Source organism: Lipotes vexillifer, unplaced genomic scaffold, assembly GCF_000442215.2.
Source record: "Lipotes vexillifer unplaced genomic scaffold, Lipotes_vexillifer_v1.1 scaffold234, whole genome shotgun sequence".
NCBI classification, from domain to species: domain Eukaryota; kingdom Metazoa; phylum Chordata; class Mammalia; order Artiodactyla; family Lipotidae; genus Lipotes; species Lipotes vexillifer.
This window is the reverse complement of record NW_006782612.1, coordinates 1,018,176-1,036,231: the sequence shown is the minus strand read 5'-3', so window position 1 is coordinate 1,036,231 and position 18,056 is coordinate 1,018,176. Positions and strand designations below refer to the sequence as shown.

At 36.8% G+C, this 18,056-nt stretch overlaps 1 protein-coding gene across 4 annotated transcripts in view; it reads right to left on the bottom strand.

The window, feature by feature from the left end:
• Window positions 1–18,056, bottom strand: part of PNPLA8 (patatin like domain 8, phospholipase A2) — a 61,721-nt gene that overhangs the window by 14,295 nt on the left and 29,370 nt on the right. For 3 of the 4 annotated variants that reach the window (XM_007455338.1, XM_007455339.1, XM_007455341.1), the window contains 4 exons: window positions 16,931–17,025; window positions 13,920–14,091; window positions 3,362–3,419; window positions 1,078–1,272 (listed from right to left, as the gene is read on the bottom strand). In XM_007455338.1, coding sequence (XP_007455400.1) covers window positions 1,078–1,272; window positions 3,362–3,419; window positions 13,920–14,091; window positions 16,931–17,025 — 520 coding nt within the window. The remainder of the gene's footprint in view (window positions 1–1,077; window positions 1,273–3,361; window positions 3,420–13,919; window positions 14,092–16,930; window positions 17,026–18,056) is intronic. The other variant, XM_007455340.1, reaches the window with a different exon arrangement.

Below are 18,056 nucleotides of genomic sequence, written 5' to 3'. Positions count from 1 at the left end.
ATTGATAACCACGTTTTACTTATTATAATACTGACACATGTAAATTAAAATTATGTAGTTGATATGTAGTTTATATAGCAGATCTGTGAGCTTTTGAACACCTAAACCTCCTTGGCAAAATATGTTTTCTTCTCGACGTATATGTGAATACCAGTGAGCGGGGCGGAGAGTTAAGGTCACTGACTCCATCACAGGAGAATGCAGTGGGGCAGCACACAGAAAACGAAGCTCATGCTAAAAACATATAGTTTGGAAGTATCAGCTCAAAAGCTCTGTTGACTTTTATCATTTAGTATACGTTATGAGTTCAGACTTCCAAAAATAGTGGAAAAACTTGACAGGGAAAAAATTTATGATAAATAAATGAGTCTATGTCAGAAAAAGTATACATTCAACATCATAGAAATAATGTTCAACTTAACAGATCATTTAGCCATGAATTTTGAAACAGTGTAATTATAGATAGCATCCTAACTCTGACACTTAACAGCTGCAACCCTAGTCCAGTTACTTAGCTTTTCTTAAGACTCCAATTTCTCATCTGCAAAATGAAAATCACTCTATCTGCCTCATAAGCAGTGAGGATTACATGAGGAAATGCACACAAAGGACTACATAGGTGTCTGGCACCTAGCTAACCTAATGAGTGTTTACTATTATTATTTTATTACATCATCTCCTTCCAACTACGTCCACCAAAACTGTCAAACAGACTGCATTCTGCATTTTCAGTGCCTGTGTTTCACTTTTAATTTTTACTACATTTGGAAAGCCAAGCATACATACTACTTCATTTTCCTATCAAATTAAAATTATCATAACTGGCCATGAATCACATTACAGAAGATACAAATAAATCTTCCCTAAAATATGCTCTCAAGCCAGAAGGCTTGTTAATTTAAGAAAAACAAACAAGAAGGAAAACTATTTTGTACTGCACGCACATCTTTTGCCACATGGAGACACGAGGAAAGTCTCCTTGGTTGATCCCTCTGTAAGTTCAGGTGACATTTAATAAGCGCTGATTCTTTTTAATTATGTAAAGTTTTAGAAGATAAACCACATTAGTCAACTTACCTGATGAAGATCATTTCCCAACACATACTCTGCAAAGTAGCCGGGAGCAGCAGATGAGGCTCTAATGGCCTGCCACATTTTATACTGACAGCCTCCCAAATAGTGAGAGTTGACTCCAGGAAAATGTCCATAGTTTCTGAACACAAAGGCTTTTGGCGTTATCCCTCTGTTCACTATGGTACTTACTGCAGCTACCTAGTAAATTAAAAAGTGAACGATACGCATTGTAAGCAGCAATATTTGGGAACTGTAAAAATTAAATATTATTTAGTAGTATGAACAATCTACAACTCCACCCATCAAGATAAATGTATAACATAACTATAATATTAATCAAAGGGAAGCAGATCCTTTTAAATAGGTATTTCTTTACAGGAAAATAGATACAAGGGCTGAGACAATTTTGAGAAATGCATTATAAGAGAACAATAATAAAAGATATTTTTTGACTACATGATTTGAATAGTTATTGAAAAAGACACTGAAGAAAGCATAAATTTGCAGACCTTTATATAATAATTGATACTGCAGTAGTAGCAATGAATACAAACTACTTAAAGATGAATAAATACACTATTTTCATATCATTTACAAATTAGTCATTGTTTCTGTGCTCTTTGAAAGCATTATGACTTTAGTAACTGAAACTCTGACACTAAACAAACTCTCAAGGCTTTCTGATTGTAGTTAATAAGCGGTAGCTGGACAATTTTTTATTGAAAAACCAATGTTTATCACCCAGGGTCTCAGATTTTTCTCAGTGTCAGTTGAATTTATGTAAAGTGTGATGTATCCTAATGATCTGCAATATAAACTTAAGAGGCTGAAAGGTAATGGTGACGGCTAAATTGTTAGGTCTCCATGCCAAGTCCTGTCAGGGGCCTGTGTGCTTTGCTATTTAATAAACCAAAAGTCACATTCCAAGTTCGTGTGAGTGACCCAAGTGTGTCTCTAGGCCACTGTGGACAAGAGCTGGCCCTACACTAAAATCCAGAGGGGTTTTCCATTAATTAGTATACAGGCAGGCTCGATTAAGAAACGTGTCAATGGCTGCCTCATTTATCACGAGTGAATTATTTTTGAGATGTCTGCAGTCCCCCCACACCCATTCTATTCTTTTTTTTTAAGTTGGCAATTCTCACAATTTAAGAACAAACAAATAAACAAGAAGCCCTGAAGATACAAGAGAATAAACAAGAGGTGTACTGTGCATCTAGGGTCCACTCCAATGAGCTAGTGCATTTCATTATCATGGCCTCGCGTAGTCTGATGGAGCTACCCCTGCAGCCTCACTGCACACGCTGCCCTAGGATCCTTAGGCTCCAGCCTTCAAGAATTCTTTCAGGGCCTGCATTTCTCCATGGCTCCTTCTGTACACACAGTTCCCTTTGCCAAGAACACTCATCAGCCTTCACGCTGAGACCGCAAAGCCCATTTCCTTAGAGCAGCCTCCCTCACGTCTCTGTAAATATATGCTTTCAGAGAACTGTTTTTGTGCTCCATAGCACTTATTTTGGGAAAACTGTATCTCATTTGTGTGATCATTTGACTAATGCTTACTTTGCCCTACTGGACCATAAACTCCATGTCTGCGTTCACTCACTAACGTATCCAAAGTCCCTAGCATTATGCTGGCACGTGGGGTAACATAATATCTAAAGAATGAATAAAAATATGTGTAAGCAAGAGTGAAAGAGCAATAGAGGGAGCTGTATTTGATTTTTTATGGTTACAGCTTGTCATCCAAGAATAAACACAACCTGCATGGGATTTCTGTGTACATAAACCCTTATTCCTCAATCAAATAACGAATTTTATTAAAGAACACAAAACTCAAGCAATACTCAGATCACTGGCTTTCAAACAAAGTAAATAAAAGGAGAAGCCAAACTGAGACTTATTCTAGTGACATTAACATTTAAAAAACTGGGATTCCATTTGTATATTAATTTAATATTTATCTAAGAGGCATATAACGTTTCTTTAAAAAAATCTGGGAGGAAATGCCACAATTTTCCTTAAAAACCTAGATTTGATTAACCCTATAATAAAATAATTCTTTACCTTTAGTCCCAGGCTTTCATGTTCTTAAACTTTCGTTACACTTTTACTTGATATAGAAAAGGTCCAATGATCACATTCTGTACCTTCACAGAATGAGCCAATATATAAGGAATCAATATAATCTACTAAAAGAGCTTCCTAACAAGGGCCTTCATAATAAATCCGTTCACCTGACCTTCAAGTCCAATTACGTGTTATATTTAAGAGACTCTAAACTTACCTTAGGACACATGGGGTTTCTTGCTGTTTCAATCATTAGTGAAGATCCCATTCTATCCCTTTATTAAAGAAGAAGAATTAAAGTATATCAATTTTATTTCCCAACATCAGTGAACATACACTATGCAATTACTGTTGGCTCATGGCCTGTCAAAATGATGCAGGACATAAAAGTAGTATAAGAATCTCCTCTAGGAAGCTTATAATCCAACTAATGCACATAAAACAATATATAGTTATCCATTAACCTCTGATTCAAACTGCAAGTATCTACAATTCTGAGGGGGGCAATCAATACAGGCTGCAGTATCTGGAAAAGATGCACGGAGGTGTAGCTTAAGAAGAACACCAACAATGGCAAGAAAACACATTAAAAACCAGGACATATCCAGAGTAAAGGCACAGAGGCAGAACAACTTTGATGTTTTCAGGGTCCTCCTAACAGGATAAAGGAGCTGTGCTGAGATAAGCCTGCAGAAGTATGGCAGACTAGTTGCAGAAGAGTCTAAAAACCAGATCAGGACACTCAGACTTCAAACCTGTTTTAGCAATATAGAGCCTATGCCACCCCCCAAAAATGCTTTTTAAATCATCTGAGTTGACATTTGAATTACTGCAACATAATAGAAATTGTCCGTGGGTAGCAATTTTCACAACTCCATTATAAGGTAATTTTATTTCAGTGCAGACTTTTCCCAGACTTAAAAATTATGTATTTTCCCCCTGTACTGAATACAAAGACTATGTTTTTTGACCAACCTGCCTCAGTAAGGAAAAACATTTTTCTAATGACATTTTTTCAAGTGACACTCATGTTTCACAAATAGAATATTACTGAATTTCACATATTTACAAATTAGGTAGTAATCTACCCATTATTATCTTTTATAAATACAATGTAAAATGCTTTCTAAAACAGACAAGATCTTTCTCTTTCCCAACCTGATCTGTGTGTTTCCTCGGAATGAAGATCAATGCAATTTTATTCTCCTAAGGGTCTTTTCACTTTATCTTTTCATAGAAATCTTGCTGTAAAATTGGGACAGAGATACTAGGAGCATGCTGCTTTCACACTTAAAGCAAAGTTCACATTTATTTTTTGTTTAAACCTTGATTTTATAAAAAGCTAAAATGCTTTAGTGAATTGTTATGAATATAAATTGGAAGAGAAAATCACAAACATTAATTGGGCACTTTAGAGAGATGTCAAAATAAAAAAAAAAGAATTCTCAACATTCCCAGATTCTACTGATGCTATAATTAAAAACAGCATCCCTACTCCCTCTTGTGAAAGCACCGGAATCACAAGTAACTGCTGAACAATCATCATCAGGAAGACGCTGGAACTCACCAGAAAAGATACCCCACATCCAAAGACAAAGGAGAAGCTACAATGAGACAGTAGGAGGGGCGCAATCACAGTAAAATCAAATCCCATAAGTGCTGGGTGGGTGACTCAGACTGGAGAACACATACCACAGAAGTCCACCTACTGGAGTGAAGGTTCTGAGCCCCACGTCAGGCTTCCCAACCAGGGGGTCTGGCAATGGGAGGAGGAATTCCTAGACAATCAGACTTTGAAGGCTAGCGGGATTTGATTGCAGGACTTCGACAGGACTGGGGGAAACAGAGACTCCACTCTCGGAGGGCACGTGCAAAGTAGTGTGCTCATCGGGAACCAGGGGAAGGAGCAGTGACCCCAGGGGAGACTGAACCAGACCTACCTGCTAGTGTTGGAGGGTCTACTGCAGAGGCGGGGCTGGCTGTGGCTCACCGTGGGGACAAGGACACTGGCAGCAGAAGTTCTGGGAAGTACTCCTTGGAGTGAGCCCTCCCAGAGTCCGCCATTAGCCCCACCAAAGAGCCTGGATAGGCTCCAGTGTTGGGTCACCCCAGGCCAAACAACCAATAGGGAGGGAACCCAGCCCTACCCATCAGCAGAAAAGTGAATTACAGTTTTACTGAGCTCTGCCCACCAGAGCAACAGCCAGCTCTACCCACCATCAGTCTCTCCCATCATGAAACATGCACAAGCCTCTTAGAAAGCCTCATCCACCAGAGGGCAGACAGCAGAAGAAAGAAGAACTACAATCCTGCAGCCTGTGGAACAAAAACCACATTCACAGAAAGATAGACAAGATGAAAAGCCAGAGGGCTATGTACCACATGAAGGAACAAGATAAAACCCCAGAAAAGCAACTAAATGAAGTGGAGATAGGCAACCTCCCAGAAAAAGAATTCAGAGTAACAACAGTGAAGATGATCCAGGACCTCGGAAAAAGAATGGAGGCAAAGATTGAGAAGACGCAAGAAATGTTTAACAAAGACCTAGAAGAATTAAAGAACAAACTGAGATGAACAATACAATAACTGAAATGAAATATACACTAGAGGGAATCAATAGCAGAATAACTAAAGCAGAAGAATGGAGAAGTGACCTGGAAAACAGAATCGTGGAATTTACTGCTGCAGAACAGAATAAAGAAAAAGAATGAAAAGAAATGAAGACAGCCTGAGAGACCTCTGTGACAACATTAAACGCAACAACATTCGCATTAAAAGGGTCCCCGAAGGAGGAGAGAGAGAGAAAGGACCCGAGAAAATATTTGAAGAGATTATAGTCGAGAACTTCCCTAACATGGGAAAGGAAAGAGCCACCCAAGTCCAGGAAGCACAGAGAGTTCCATACAGGATAAACCAAGGAGAAACATGCTGAAACACACATAGTAATCAAATTGGCAAAAACTAAGGACAAAGAAAAATTACTAAAAGCAGCAAGGGAAAAAAGACAAAGAACACACAAGAGAACTCCCATAAGGTTAACAGCTGATTTCTCAGCAGAAACTCTACAAGCCAGAAGGGAGTGGCATGATATATTTAAAGTGATAAAAGAGAAAAACCTATAACCAAGACCCGGCGAGGGTCTCATTCAGATTCAGTGCAGAAATCAAAAGCTTTACAGACAAGCAAAGGCTAAGAAAATTCAGCACCACCAAACGAGCTCTACAACAAATGCTAAAGGAACTTCTCTAAGTGGGAAACACGAGAGAAGAAAAGGAGCTACAAAAACAAACTCAAAACAATTAAGAAAACGGTAATAGAAACATACATATCAATAATTACCTTAAACGTGAATGGATTAAATGCTCCAACCAAAAGACACAGGCTTCCTCAATGGATACAAAAACAAGACCCATCTACATGCTGTCTACAAGAGACCCACTTCAGATGTAGGGACCCATACAGACTGAAAGTGAGGGGATAGAAAAAGATATTCCATGCAAATGAAAATAAAAAGAAATTGGAGTAGCAATACTCATATCAGATAAAATAGACTTTCAAATAAAGAATGTTACAAGAGACAAGGAAGGACACTACATAATGATCAAGGGATCAATCCAAGAAGAAGATATAACAATCATAAATATATATGCAGCCAACATAGGAGCACTTCAATACATAAGGCAACTGCTAACGGCCATAAAAGAGGAAATCGACAGCAACACAATAATAGTGGGGGACTTTAACACCCTACTTACACCAATGTACAGATCATCTAAACAGAAAATTAATAAGGAAACACAAGCTTTAAATGACACAATACACCAGATAGATTTAATTGATATTTATAGGACATTCCATCCAAAAACAGCAGATTACACTTTCTTCTCAAGTGCACATGGAACAATCTCCAGGACAGATCACATCTTGGGTCATAAATCAAGCCTCAGTAAATGTAAGAAAACTGAAATCATATCAAGCATCTTTTCTGACCACAACACTATGAGATTAGAAATCAATTACAGGTGAAAAATAGTAAAAAACACAAACACATGGAGGCTAAACAATACATTACTAAAGAGCCAAGAGATCACTGAAGAAATCAAAGAGGAAATCAAAAAATACCTAGAGACAAATTACAACGAACACACGACAATCCAAAACCTATGGAATGCAGCAAAAGCACTTCTAAGAGGGAAGTTTAGAGCAATACAAGCCTACCTCAAGAAACAAGAAAAATCTCAAGTAAACAATCTAACCTTATACCTAAAGGAACTAGAGAAAGAAGAACAAACAAAACCCAAAGTTAGTAGAAGAAATCATAAAGATCAGAGCAGAAGTAAATGAAATAGAAACAAATAAAACAATAGCAAAGGTCAATAAAACTAAAAGCTGGTTCTTTGAGAAGATAAACAAAATTGATAAACCATTAGCCAGACTCATCAAGAAAAAGAGGGAGAGGACTCAAATCAATAAAATGAAAAATGAAAAAGGGGAAGTTACAACAGACACCGCAGAAATACAAAGCATCCTAAGAGACTTCTACAAACAACTCTATGCCAATAAAATGGACAACCTGGAAGAAATGGACAAATTCTTAGAAAGGTATAACCTTCCAAGACTGAATCAGGAAAAAACAGAAAATATTAAGACCAATCACAAGTAATGAAATTGAAACTGTGATTAAAACTCTTCCAACAAACAAAAGTCCAGGACCAGATGACTTCATAGGTGAATTCTATCAAACATTTAGAGAAGAGCTAACACTCATCCTTCTCAAACTCTTCCAAAAAAATTGCAGGGGAGGGAACACTGCCAAACTCATTCTGCGGCCACCATCACCTTGATACCAAAACCAGACAAAGATACTACAAAAAATGGAAATTACAGACCAGTATCACTGATGAATATAGATGCAAAAATCCTGAACAAAATACTAGCAAACAGAATCCAACAACACATTAAAAGGATCATACATCATGATCAATTGGGATTTATCCCAGGGATGCAAGGATTCTTCAATATACGCAAATCAATCAATGTGATACACCATATTAACAAATTGAAGAATAAAAACCACATGATCATCTCAACAGATGCAGAAAAAGCTTCTGACAAAATTCAACACCCGTTTACAATAAAAGCTCTGCAGAAAATGGGCACTGAGGGAACCTACCTCAACATAATAAAGGCCGTATACAAGAAACCCACAGCAAACATCATTCTCAATGGTGAAAAACTGAAAGCATTTCCTCTAAGATCAGGAACAAGACAAGGATGTCCACTCTCGTCACTATTATTCAACATAGTTTTGGAAGTCCTGGCCACAGCAATCAGAGAAGAAAAAGAAACAAAAGGAATACAAATTGGAAAAGAAGTAACACTGTCACTGTTTGCAGATGACAAGATACTATACATAGAAAATCCTAAAGATGCCACCAGAAAACTACTAGAGCTAATCAATGAATTTGGTAACGTTGCAGGATACAAAATTAATGCACAGAAATCTCCTGCATTCCTACACACTAATCACAAAAAGTCTGAAAGAGAAATTGAGGAAGTACTCCCATTTACCATTGCAAAAACAAGAATAAAATACCTCAGAATAAACCTACCTAGGGAGACAAAAGACCTGTATGCAAAACACTATAAGAAACTGATGAAACAAATTAAAGATGATACAAACAGATGGAGAGATATACCATGTTCTTGGATTGGAAGAATCAATATTGTGAAAACGACTCTACTACCCAAAGCAATCTACAGATTCAATGCAATCCCTATCAAACTACCAATGGCATTTTTTTACAGAACTAGAACAAAAAATCGTATGGAGACACAAAAGACCATGAATATACAAAGCGGTCTTGAGGGAAAAAAACGGAGCTGAAGGAATGAGACTCCCTGACTTCAGACTATACTACAAAGCTACAGTGATCAAGACAATATTGTACTGGCACAAAAACAGAAATGCAGATCACTGGAACAGGATAGAAAGCCCAGAGATAAACCCACACACCTAAGGTCAACTAATCTATGACAAAGGAGGCAAGGATATACAATGGAGAAAAGACAGTCTCTTTAATAAGTGGTGCTAGGAAAACTGGAGAGCTACATGTAAAAGAATGAAATTAGAACACTCCCTAACACCATACACAAAAATAAACTCAAAATGGATTAGAGACTTAAATGTAAGACTGGACAGTATAAAACTCTTAGAGGAAAACATAGGCAGAACACTCTCTGACATAAATCACAGCAGGATCTTTTTTGATCCACCTCCTAGAGTAATGGAAATAAAAACAAAAATAAACAAATGGGACCTAATGAAACTTCAAAGCTTTTGCACAGCAAAGGAAACTACAAACAAAACGAAAATACAACCCTCAGAACGGGAGAAAATATTTGCGAACAAATCAATGGACAAAGGATTAATCTCCAAAATATATAAACAGCTCATGCAGCTCAATATTAAAGAAACAAACAACCCAATCCAAAAATGGGCAGAAGACCTAAATAGACATTTCACCAAAGAAGACATACAGATATCCAAGAAGCACATGAAAAGCTGCTCAGCATCACTAATTATTAGAGAAATGCAAATCAAAACTACAATGAGATATCACCTCACACCTGTTAGAATGGGCATCATCAGAAGATCTATAAAAAGAAAATGCTGGAGAGGGTCTGGAGAAAAGGGAACCCTCTTGCACTGTTTTGGGGAATATAAATTGATACAGCCACTATGGAGAACAGTATGGAGGTTCCTTGAAAAACTAAAAACAGAATTACCATATGACCCAGCAATCCCATTAGTGGGCATAAACCCAGAGAAAACCATAATTCAAAATGGCACATGCACCTGAATGTTCACTGCAGCACTATTTACAATAGCCAGGACACAGAAGCAACCTAAATGCCCATCGACAGACGAACGGATAAAGAAGATGTGGTACATATATACAATGGAATATTACTCAGCCATAAAAAGGAATGAAGTTTGGTCATTTGTAGAGGCATGGATAGACATAGAGACTGTCATACAGAGTGAAGTCAGTCAGAAAGAGTAAAACAAATATTGTATATTAACGCATATATGTGGAACCTAGAAAAATGGTACCGATGAACTGGTCTGCAGGGCAGAAATTGAGACACAGATGTAGAGAACAAACGTATGGACACCAAGAGGGAAAAGTGGCAGGGCGGGTGGTGGTGGTGGTGTGATCAATTGGGCGATGGGAATTGACATGTATACACTGATGTGTATAAAATGGATGACTAATAAGAACCTGCTGTCTAAAAAAAATAAATAAAATTAAATGTAAAAAAAAGAATAAAGCTACTATAATCATCAAAAAAAATACCATCCCTATAATAACACAAAATCATTACCACAGGAAAAAATATAAAAATGTTCTCAATAAACAATGAAAGAAAAAAAATGACAATAAAGGCCAGGGAGTGGGCATGGTAAAGCATAACAACAAGGCCCCCACTGAATCACACTTGCTGTATACAGTCCCTTTCCACACAGACCCTGGGTTTGAGTGGCTTTGGTCAATGGGACATCAGCAAATATGCCACTAAACTGAGGCTTGGTTAAGTCCTCATGCACTGAGGCTGGCCCTAACTGGAACTCTGAGACCACCATGATGAGATGAAGCCCAGGACAAGAGAGACCAGCTGTCCCAGCCATCTCAGCTGAGCTGCCTCAGCCATCTCAGCTGAGCTGCCTGCTGGCTGCCAGTAACCATGAGTGAGTTTATACAAGACCAGAAGAAATGTGCAGTCAAACCACAGAATCATGACTTAATCATGACCTAAAAAAAAAAAACTTAATTAGGCTTTAGGACTAGAAAATAATATAAAGATTTACCTGATTTCAAGGTAGAAAAGACTTTCTAAATATTAAAGCAAAGTTCAAAACTAAAGGAAAAGATCTGACAAATGAAGACTTCAAACTCCTCCACATTAAAAAAATGTTTTTAACTAAAAAGCACGTTTTCAATGTATCAACAAACGGTTAATACATTTATAATATAGTGAGTAATGCCCTGGTAGGAAAATGAGCAAATATTACGCTCTTGAAATTCACACACAGAAAGGAAATAAATAAAAAAAAACAAAAACTGTTCAAACTCATCAATAACCAAAGTGATGCAAACTGTAAACACCAGTTTTAAAATCTCTCAAACTGACAAAGTTCTAAAAATTAAAATGTTTGGTGTTCATAAGTATTTCATGAAATGGAAACACAAACTGATGTTGGTGGGTCAGCTGGGACAACTGTGTGGAAGAACAATTCAGGTATATACATCTATCTATCTATCTAAAAAATGATTTCTTAAAACATGTATACTTTCTGACCCAAAATTTCACTCAAGAAGTTTACCTTAAATATATAACCAGAGACTTAAGTAGCGATGTAAGATATCCACCTAAACCTTACTTTGAACGGGAAAAATATCTGAAATATCCTCTTTTTCCACTAGGGAATTTGTTAAATAAAAAACAGTACATCCATAAAATGGATAGAGAACAACCATTAAAACACGTCTCAAGGGACTTCCCTCGTGGTGCAGTGGTTAAGATTCCATGCTCCCAATGCAGGGGGCCCAGGTTTGATCCCTGGTCTGGGAACTAGATCCCACATGCATGCTGCAACTAAGAGTTTGCATGCCACAACTAAGGTGCCCACCTGCTGCAACTAAGGAGCCCACATGCTGTGAGTAAAGGAGCCAGAGAGCTGCAACTAAGGAGCCTGCCTGCCGCAACTAAGAAGCCTGCCTGCCACAACTAAGACCCGGCGCAACCAAAGAAATTAAAAAATATATTATCTCAAAAAATCTTTAAGAACATAGGAAACCAATCACAATAAAATGCTAAGTGAAAATGCAAGATACAAAACTACACGTGCATTATCATCCCAATTTTGTGAAGGGGATGAATACAAACACACATTCACAACCTCACATACACATATACTTATTTATCTCCAAGAAATTCCAGAAAAATGTACAGCACCTTGTTAATAGTGCTTTTGTTCTTGGTAGGATTATAAGCTATTTTCACTGTTTTCTTTACATATTCTCTATTTCCTATATAACGATTATTTTTAAAAGCCATCAACATTGACCTAATAATTATGTTTCGTATAAACTGACCTACTGATACATGCTGAAGTGTGGGCAGAAATGTAAATTTTCCTACCATAGCATTGTTCAGGATCACAAAAAATCAGAAATAACATAAATGTCCCAAATATAAGTGGTTAAGAAAATATGGCACTGCAGAATGCAGTGCAGTCTTTTAAAAATTTGTCAAGAAATTTTCATCAAGTTGAAAAAGGGGAAAAGGTAGAAAATTATAACTACAATATCATTTCCACCATATGAAACATATATGAAAATGTACGTAGTCTAGGAAAAAAAATTAGAAGAAAACATACTGCAAAGTCTACAGCTCTAAACAAGATTGTGGGTGATTTTAAATTTCTATTTTATACTTATATTTTTAGAAAGTGAGTATAACGGCTTTGTAATATTTTGGAAGAAAATGTTTAAAAATTATTAAATCTTTTAGAAGAATATTTGTTAATGACTTGAGAAAGACTAATACTACTACATCATTTTAAATAAGGCCCGTAAGCACCTGTGGATTTTGGTACTCTCGGAGGTCCTGGCACCAATCCCTCACGGATACCTAGGGGCAAATGTATGTTAAGGAAAAACAACAGGTGCAAACATGTCCTATAAATATGGTCTCAATTTTTTAAGACAATTGCAACTTTTACATGCAAATCTCAAACACGTGAACCCAAGAAAATAGTGAAAAGAATACAATTCACCAAAACAGTAGTTATCTTTTATTAGTGAGATGAATAATTTAGTCTTCTTCTTTATATTTTTCTACATTGTTCAAATATAAATCAAGACATTTTAAAAAAGAATAAGTACATGGGCTGTGCTCAGAGCAGGGGGTGTGAAGAAATGGCTTCTTTGTTTACAACACACCCAACAGGAATCTGGGTTCATTGTGACAAAGGGCACAAAACTTGTGGCCTTCCTATGAACAAATACCCAACACGTGTCCCCGTGCACCTCCACGTGGCTGCTGGGCAGGACCACTGGGACAGGGCTCAGTACTGGAAGGAAAGCCACAGTATTCAGTGCGGGAGAGTTTGCCACCTAGAGCCTGTCTAGTCCATGTGTGTGTGAGCCATGAGTGGTCTTATAGGCATAAAGGCTTTGAACCCCTCTCTTCAAGGAAAAAAGAAAAACAGATTCCAACTATATGCTATTCTGGAAAAGGCAAAATAATGCAGACAATAAAAAGATCAATGGTTGCCAGGAGTTTGGGGGGAGAGGGGAGATGAATACATATAGTACAGAAGTCTTTATGAGCCGTGAAAATACTTTGTATGACATTATAATGATTTTATGTCATCATACTTTTGTCCAAAGCCACAGAACGTGCAACACTATTCATTTTATAAAGTGTACCCTAAGATGAACTAGGGACTTTGGTGATTATGATGTGTCAGTGCAGTTCAGCCTTGGTTAAAAAAAAAAGTCTTAGAATTAACACTCAGGGTAGACACTTTTGGCAAAACTTTTATTTTTATATATGTATACATATTATATGTGTATTTGTTGGATTGTGATGTAAAATCTATCTTTTAGATTAAAAAATTTGCAGGCTACTGTAGTTATAATGGCAAATAAAAGCACAAATTAATCTCAAAAAAATAAAAAATAAAAAGAGTAAGTACAACTTACTTAAGAATGTTTTCCCATGTTTGACTGTCATAAAATGCATGGCTCCAACTCATTTTGACTGTTCCAACAATGACATTTTGTGAAAACACATCTGATCCCAGTTTTCGATAAAGTTCCTCACATTCATCCAGGGGCATATGAAACAATCCCAACATGAACGCTAATATAGCACCTGAAAGAAAGAATCCTTAGTTTTTATCAGCACTGCCATTATAGTACTTATAAGATCTCCTGAGTCACAGACTTGGTTAAAATTCTAGCTTTGATACTTTTTAACTGTGTCACCTGACACAAACTACTTAACCTCCCAGAGCCCCAATTTTTTTCATCTATAAAATAAGGATAATAACAGTAACTAAAATTTACATGTTTTTATAACACTGGGATAACACACGTAAAAGGCATTACCAGGCCTCAATGAGGATTCAATAAATACTAACCACTGATGATGATGATAATATAAAAATATATAAAAATGTGTTGTTTTGCATTAAATTAAATAATATAGAACTAAGATACCATGGTAGACAATGTCCTTTCTAACCTTAATAAATTCCTTAGTTTTAGTCAGAGAATACAGTATATTTGACAACTTACCAATGCATTAAAATGATTACTCCTTCAGGTTGGTCCTGGGAACCAATGTAATAAATAAAGAAATTAGGTCTCTGGGATGTCTTTTTAAACAGCTGAATGCATACCCTAGCTGCACTTGATAGGACACACTGCCACCTAGTGTACCTAACTGGCATAGCCCTGAACTAAGGAGGAAAAGGGGAGAACGCTTTAAGTGACAGGGAGAGGGTGGTAAGGGCGAAGACCTGTAGAGTATCACTGCTTACATTAAGATAACGAACAAAGTAACAAACAGGAAATCACTATTATAATGTATTTAAAATATTTTATGTATTTTATTATTCTTAGTCTTATTCTAGTTAAAGATAAGTCAGCTTGTTTTAAAATACATTGTATGGCATAACTATATGATAGAAATTGTTACTTATCAATTTGCAGAAAATGCTTAATTAACACAAGAAATAACTTGCCAAAAAAAAAATTAAGTTGCTTTTAAGAAGAGCTACTATAAAGCTGAACAGATATTAAAAAACTGAATTTTACTGAATGGTTAAGGACATTACCCTTAAACTAAGTATACATTTTTAACTTTATAAAAACTAAATGTGTAGGGACTTCCCTGGTGGTCCAGTGGTTAAGAATCCACCTTCCAATGTAGGGGACGTGCGTTTGATCCCTGGTCAGGGAACAAAGATCCCACATGTTGCGGGCCAACTAAGCCTGTGCGCTCTAGAGCCTGTGCGCCACAACTAGCATACTGAGCCTGCATGCCACAATGAAGAGCCTGCATGCCGCAACTAAGATCCCATGGGTCACAACTAAGACCCAACGCAGCCAAAACAAACAAACACTAAATGTGCAAACAAAATTTCTACATTAGAATATACAAAATGGTTAAAAGAAAGGAAAATTATAAGTACTATATTATAAGTTAAGGTTAAAGTAAGCTAGAAGACACAATGGAAAAGATATACTGTGATAAGTGCAGAAACGTACATATTACATAAACAAATACTCTACTCGGTAGATGAATCTCTGGTTTAAAATTCTCTTCACTGAGCACCACCTACTAACAATGGTGCCAAAGTAAGAAGTTAGCTTGTAGATATGTTTAAAGGTTTAAATTGCTAGGACCATTCCAAAATTTAACAGAAATGGCCAGGGTAACAGCTCCAGGAAAAAATAACAAGAACACTTGCACTGTGAAGGTCTCTTTAAGAAAAATTTCTATAGTTATATCAAGTGGGGATATACATATTATTTTCCTATCCTGAGAGTCACAAGGCATTTTTTAACATGCTAGAAGATCTCAGAATTCCCTCTGTAAAGAAACCTGCTTTAACTTTCTTTAACTCAACCTTTTGCAGATCTGCTATCAGCTTGAGGAATCACTGTTCAGTGGAACATCACAGGAATCACCGATTCCTTATACTTCTGAATTATCCCTACAACTGCTCACATTTAGTTTTCATAATGGAGCATCAATTAATGTGCCCTTTGGGAATATCTGTCATACCTGACACAGATAACGTAGAGAAATCATTTGATTTTGTTGCTGGTAGTCTTTAGGTCTACTATTATAATTCCAAAGAATGAGAAAAAATAGAAAAGTCTATGAAGATAAACTAATGTGAAGTGAGAAATTATCAGGCCAAATAGTAAAATGTACAGCAGGGATCTGCAATGCTAACAGTCCTTGAGTGTTACCTGGGAGGTAAGCAATAGCTATAGGTACACTGAGAGGCTTCATGTACACCCTGGAGGATGGGGGTGATGCATGGGTGAGAGAGTTGATGTAAGAAACAGAAAAACAAAACAAACAGAAAGCAAAACAAAAATTTATCTGTTGGTGAGTCAGTGAAAACTAGAAAATTATTCAGAAGCAATCATATTCTAAGTTGCCAATTTCTTCTATACAAGCATGAAACTAGAATTTTAAATGTACATCAACTAGCAACATTAAAAAGCTTTTAAAAAACATAGATTCTCACATTTATCCGTTTGGTTTCAAACAACCAGATAAAAAAGGATATAAGAAGCAATTTCCTCACAGAGGGATAACTTTCAAAAGAAAGTAAAATCTTATCCATCCTTAATGTTCTGTTTGTTCAAGCACAATTTCAGCACCTATCACTTTGCTACTTTCCTTCAGGTGACTACACCATAAGGTGATAATTCATAATTTATACTTGTCACTGTGGCTTATTTAAACCATATTAGAAAAGCACGCTAAAATCTACTTCTGAATATTAACTTATTCCCAATAAACATTTTAAAAAGTTCATTAAGCAAATCAAAGGTCTATTCATCATCAAAACATGAAACTAGCATCCGTCATTTCAGGAAATGACCAGGATCTTAAACTTGAATGCTTAATGTTATTTTTCTTAATGCACTGCTGGGATGCACCACTGCCACACGATAATAACAATCACCTGTGCTTACACCACAAATGTAATCAAAGAGTTGATGAACTGGCTTCTGAGTAAGTTCAACTAATTTTCGTAGGGTCTGAAGAGCAACCACACCCCTGTAGGAAAAATAAAAGGCAAAAATGAGAATTCTTGTTTTAAGGAAAGTTAAACTATTGAATAAAACAATCTTTGGTTTGCTAGCTTATATGCTAACATGAAAACTAATAATATAAATTATCATCAGTTAAAACTGACAAAGGTTTCTGGATCACTTCTGAAAATCTATATCTACATAATGGTATTAAAACCTGTGTCATGGCACCACATTTTGAATTTACACTAGTATCTCTTTATTTTTTTTTTATTTTTTATTTTTTTGCGGTACGCGGGCCTCTCACTGTTGCGGCCTCTCCCGTTGAGGAGCACAGGCTCCGGACGCGCAGGCTCAGCGGCCATGGCTCACGGGCCCAGCCGCTCCACGGCATGTGGGATCTTCCCAGACCGGGGCATGAACCCGTGTCCCCCGCATCGGCAGGCGGACTCTCAACCACTGCGCCACCAGGGAAGCCCTACACTAGTATCTCTTTAAATAAGACAACAAAGATATGGCAATGTAAAATATTTTATCAAACACGCCAACTGTAGAAATTCCTTCAAACTTTCACTCGCCAGTTTTGCGGTGCCACGTACTGGGTTTCTCCACTTAGCTATGTGGTCGGTTACCTGTGCTTCTATACATTTCATGTATTTTACTAATCATACTTTTAAGCTTTCTTTTATTTATTCATTTTTAAAAACTTTCAACTACGTCAAAACAAGGCTTTGCACCAGGAATGTATGCATTCTGGACTCGTGCCAAAGGCAGCAAGTAGCTTCATGATGGAATGGGAAAGATGAAACAGCCTAGAAGGTGCAGGAGGTGCTGGAAAATCCTTAATACTGGGGGATATACAGACATAATGAAAAGTTCTAATCCCACTACAAGGTGTGGAGCAGAGAACACAATATTAGGCACCACAAAATAAAATTTAGAGTGTCAAATTGTGCTTTGATACTACGAGCACAAAGTTACTAGAAAACACTGTCAAGATGTTTTCATAGAAAATGAAAGATACAGATTTTTTTTTTAATTGCCAGAAGTAATGTG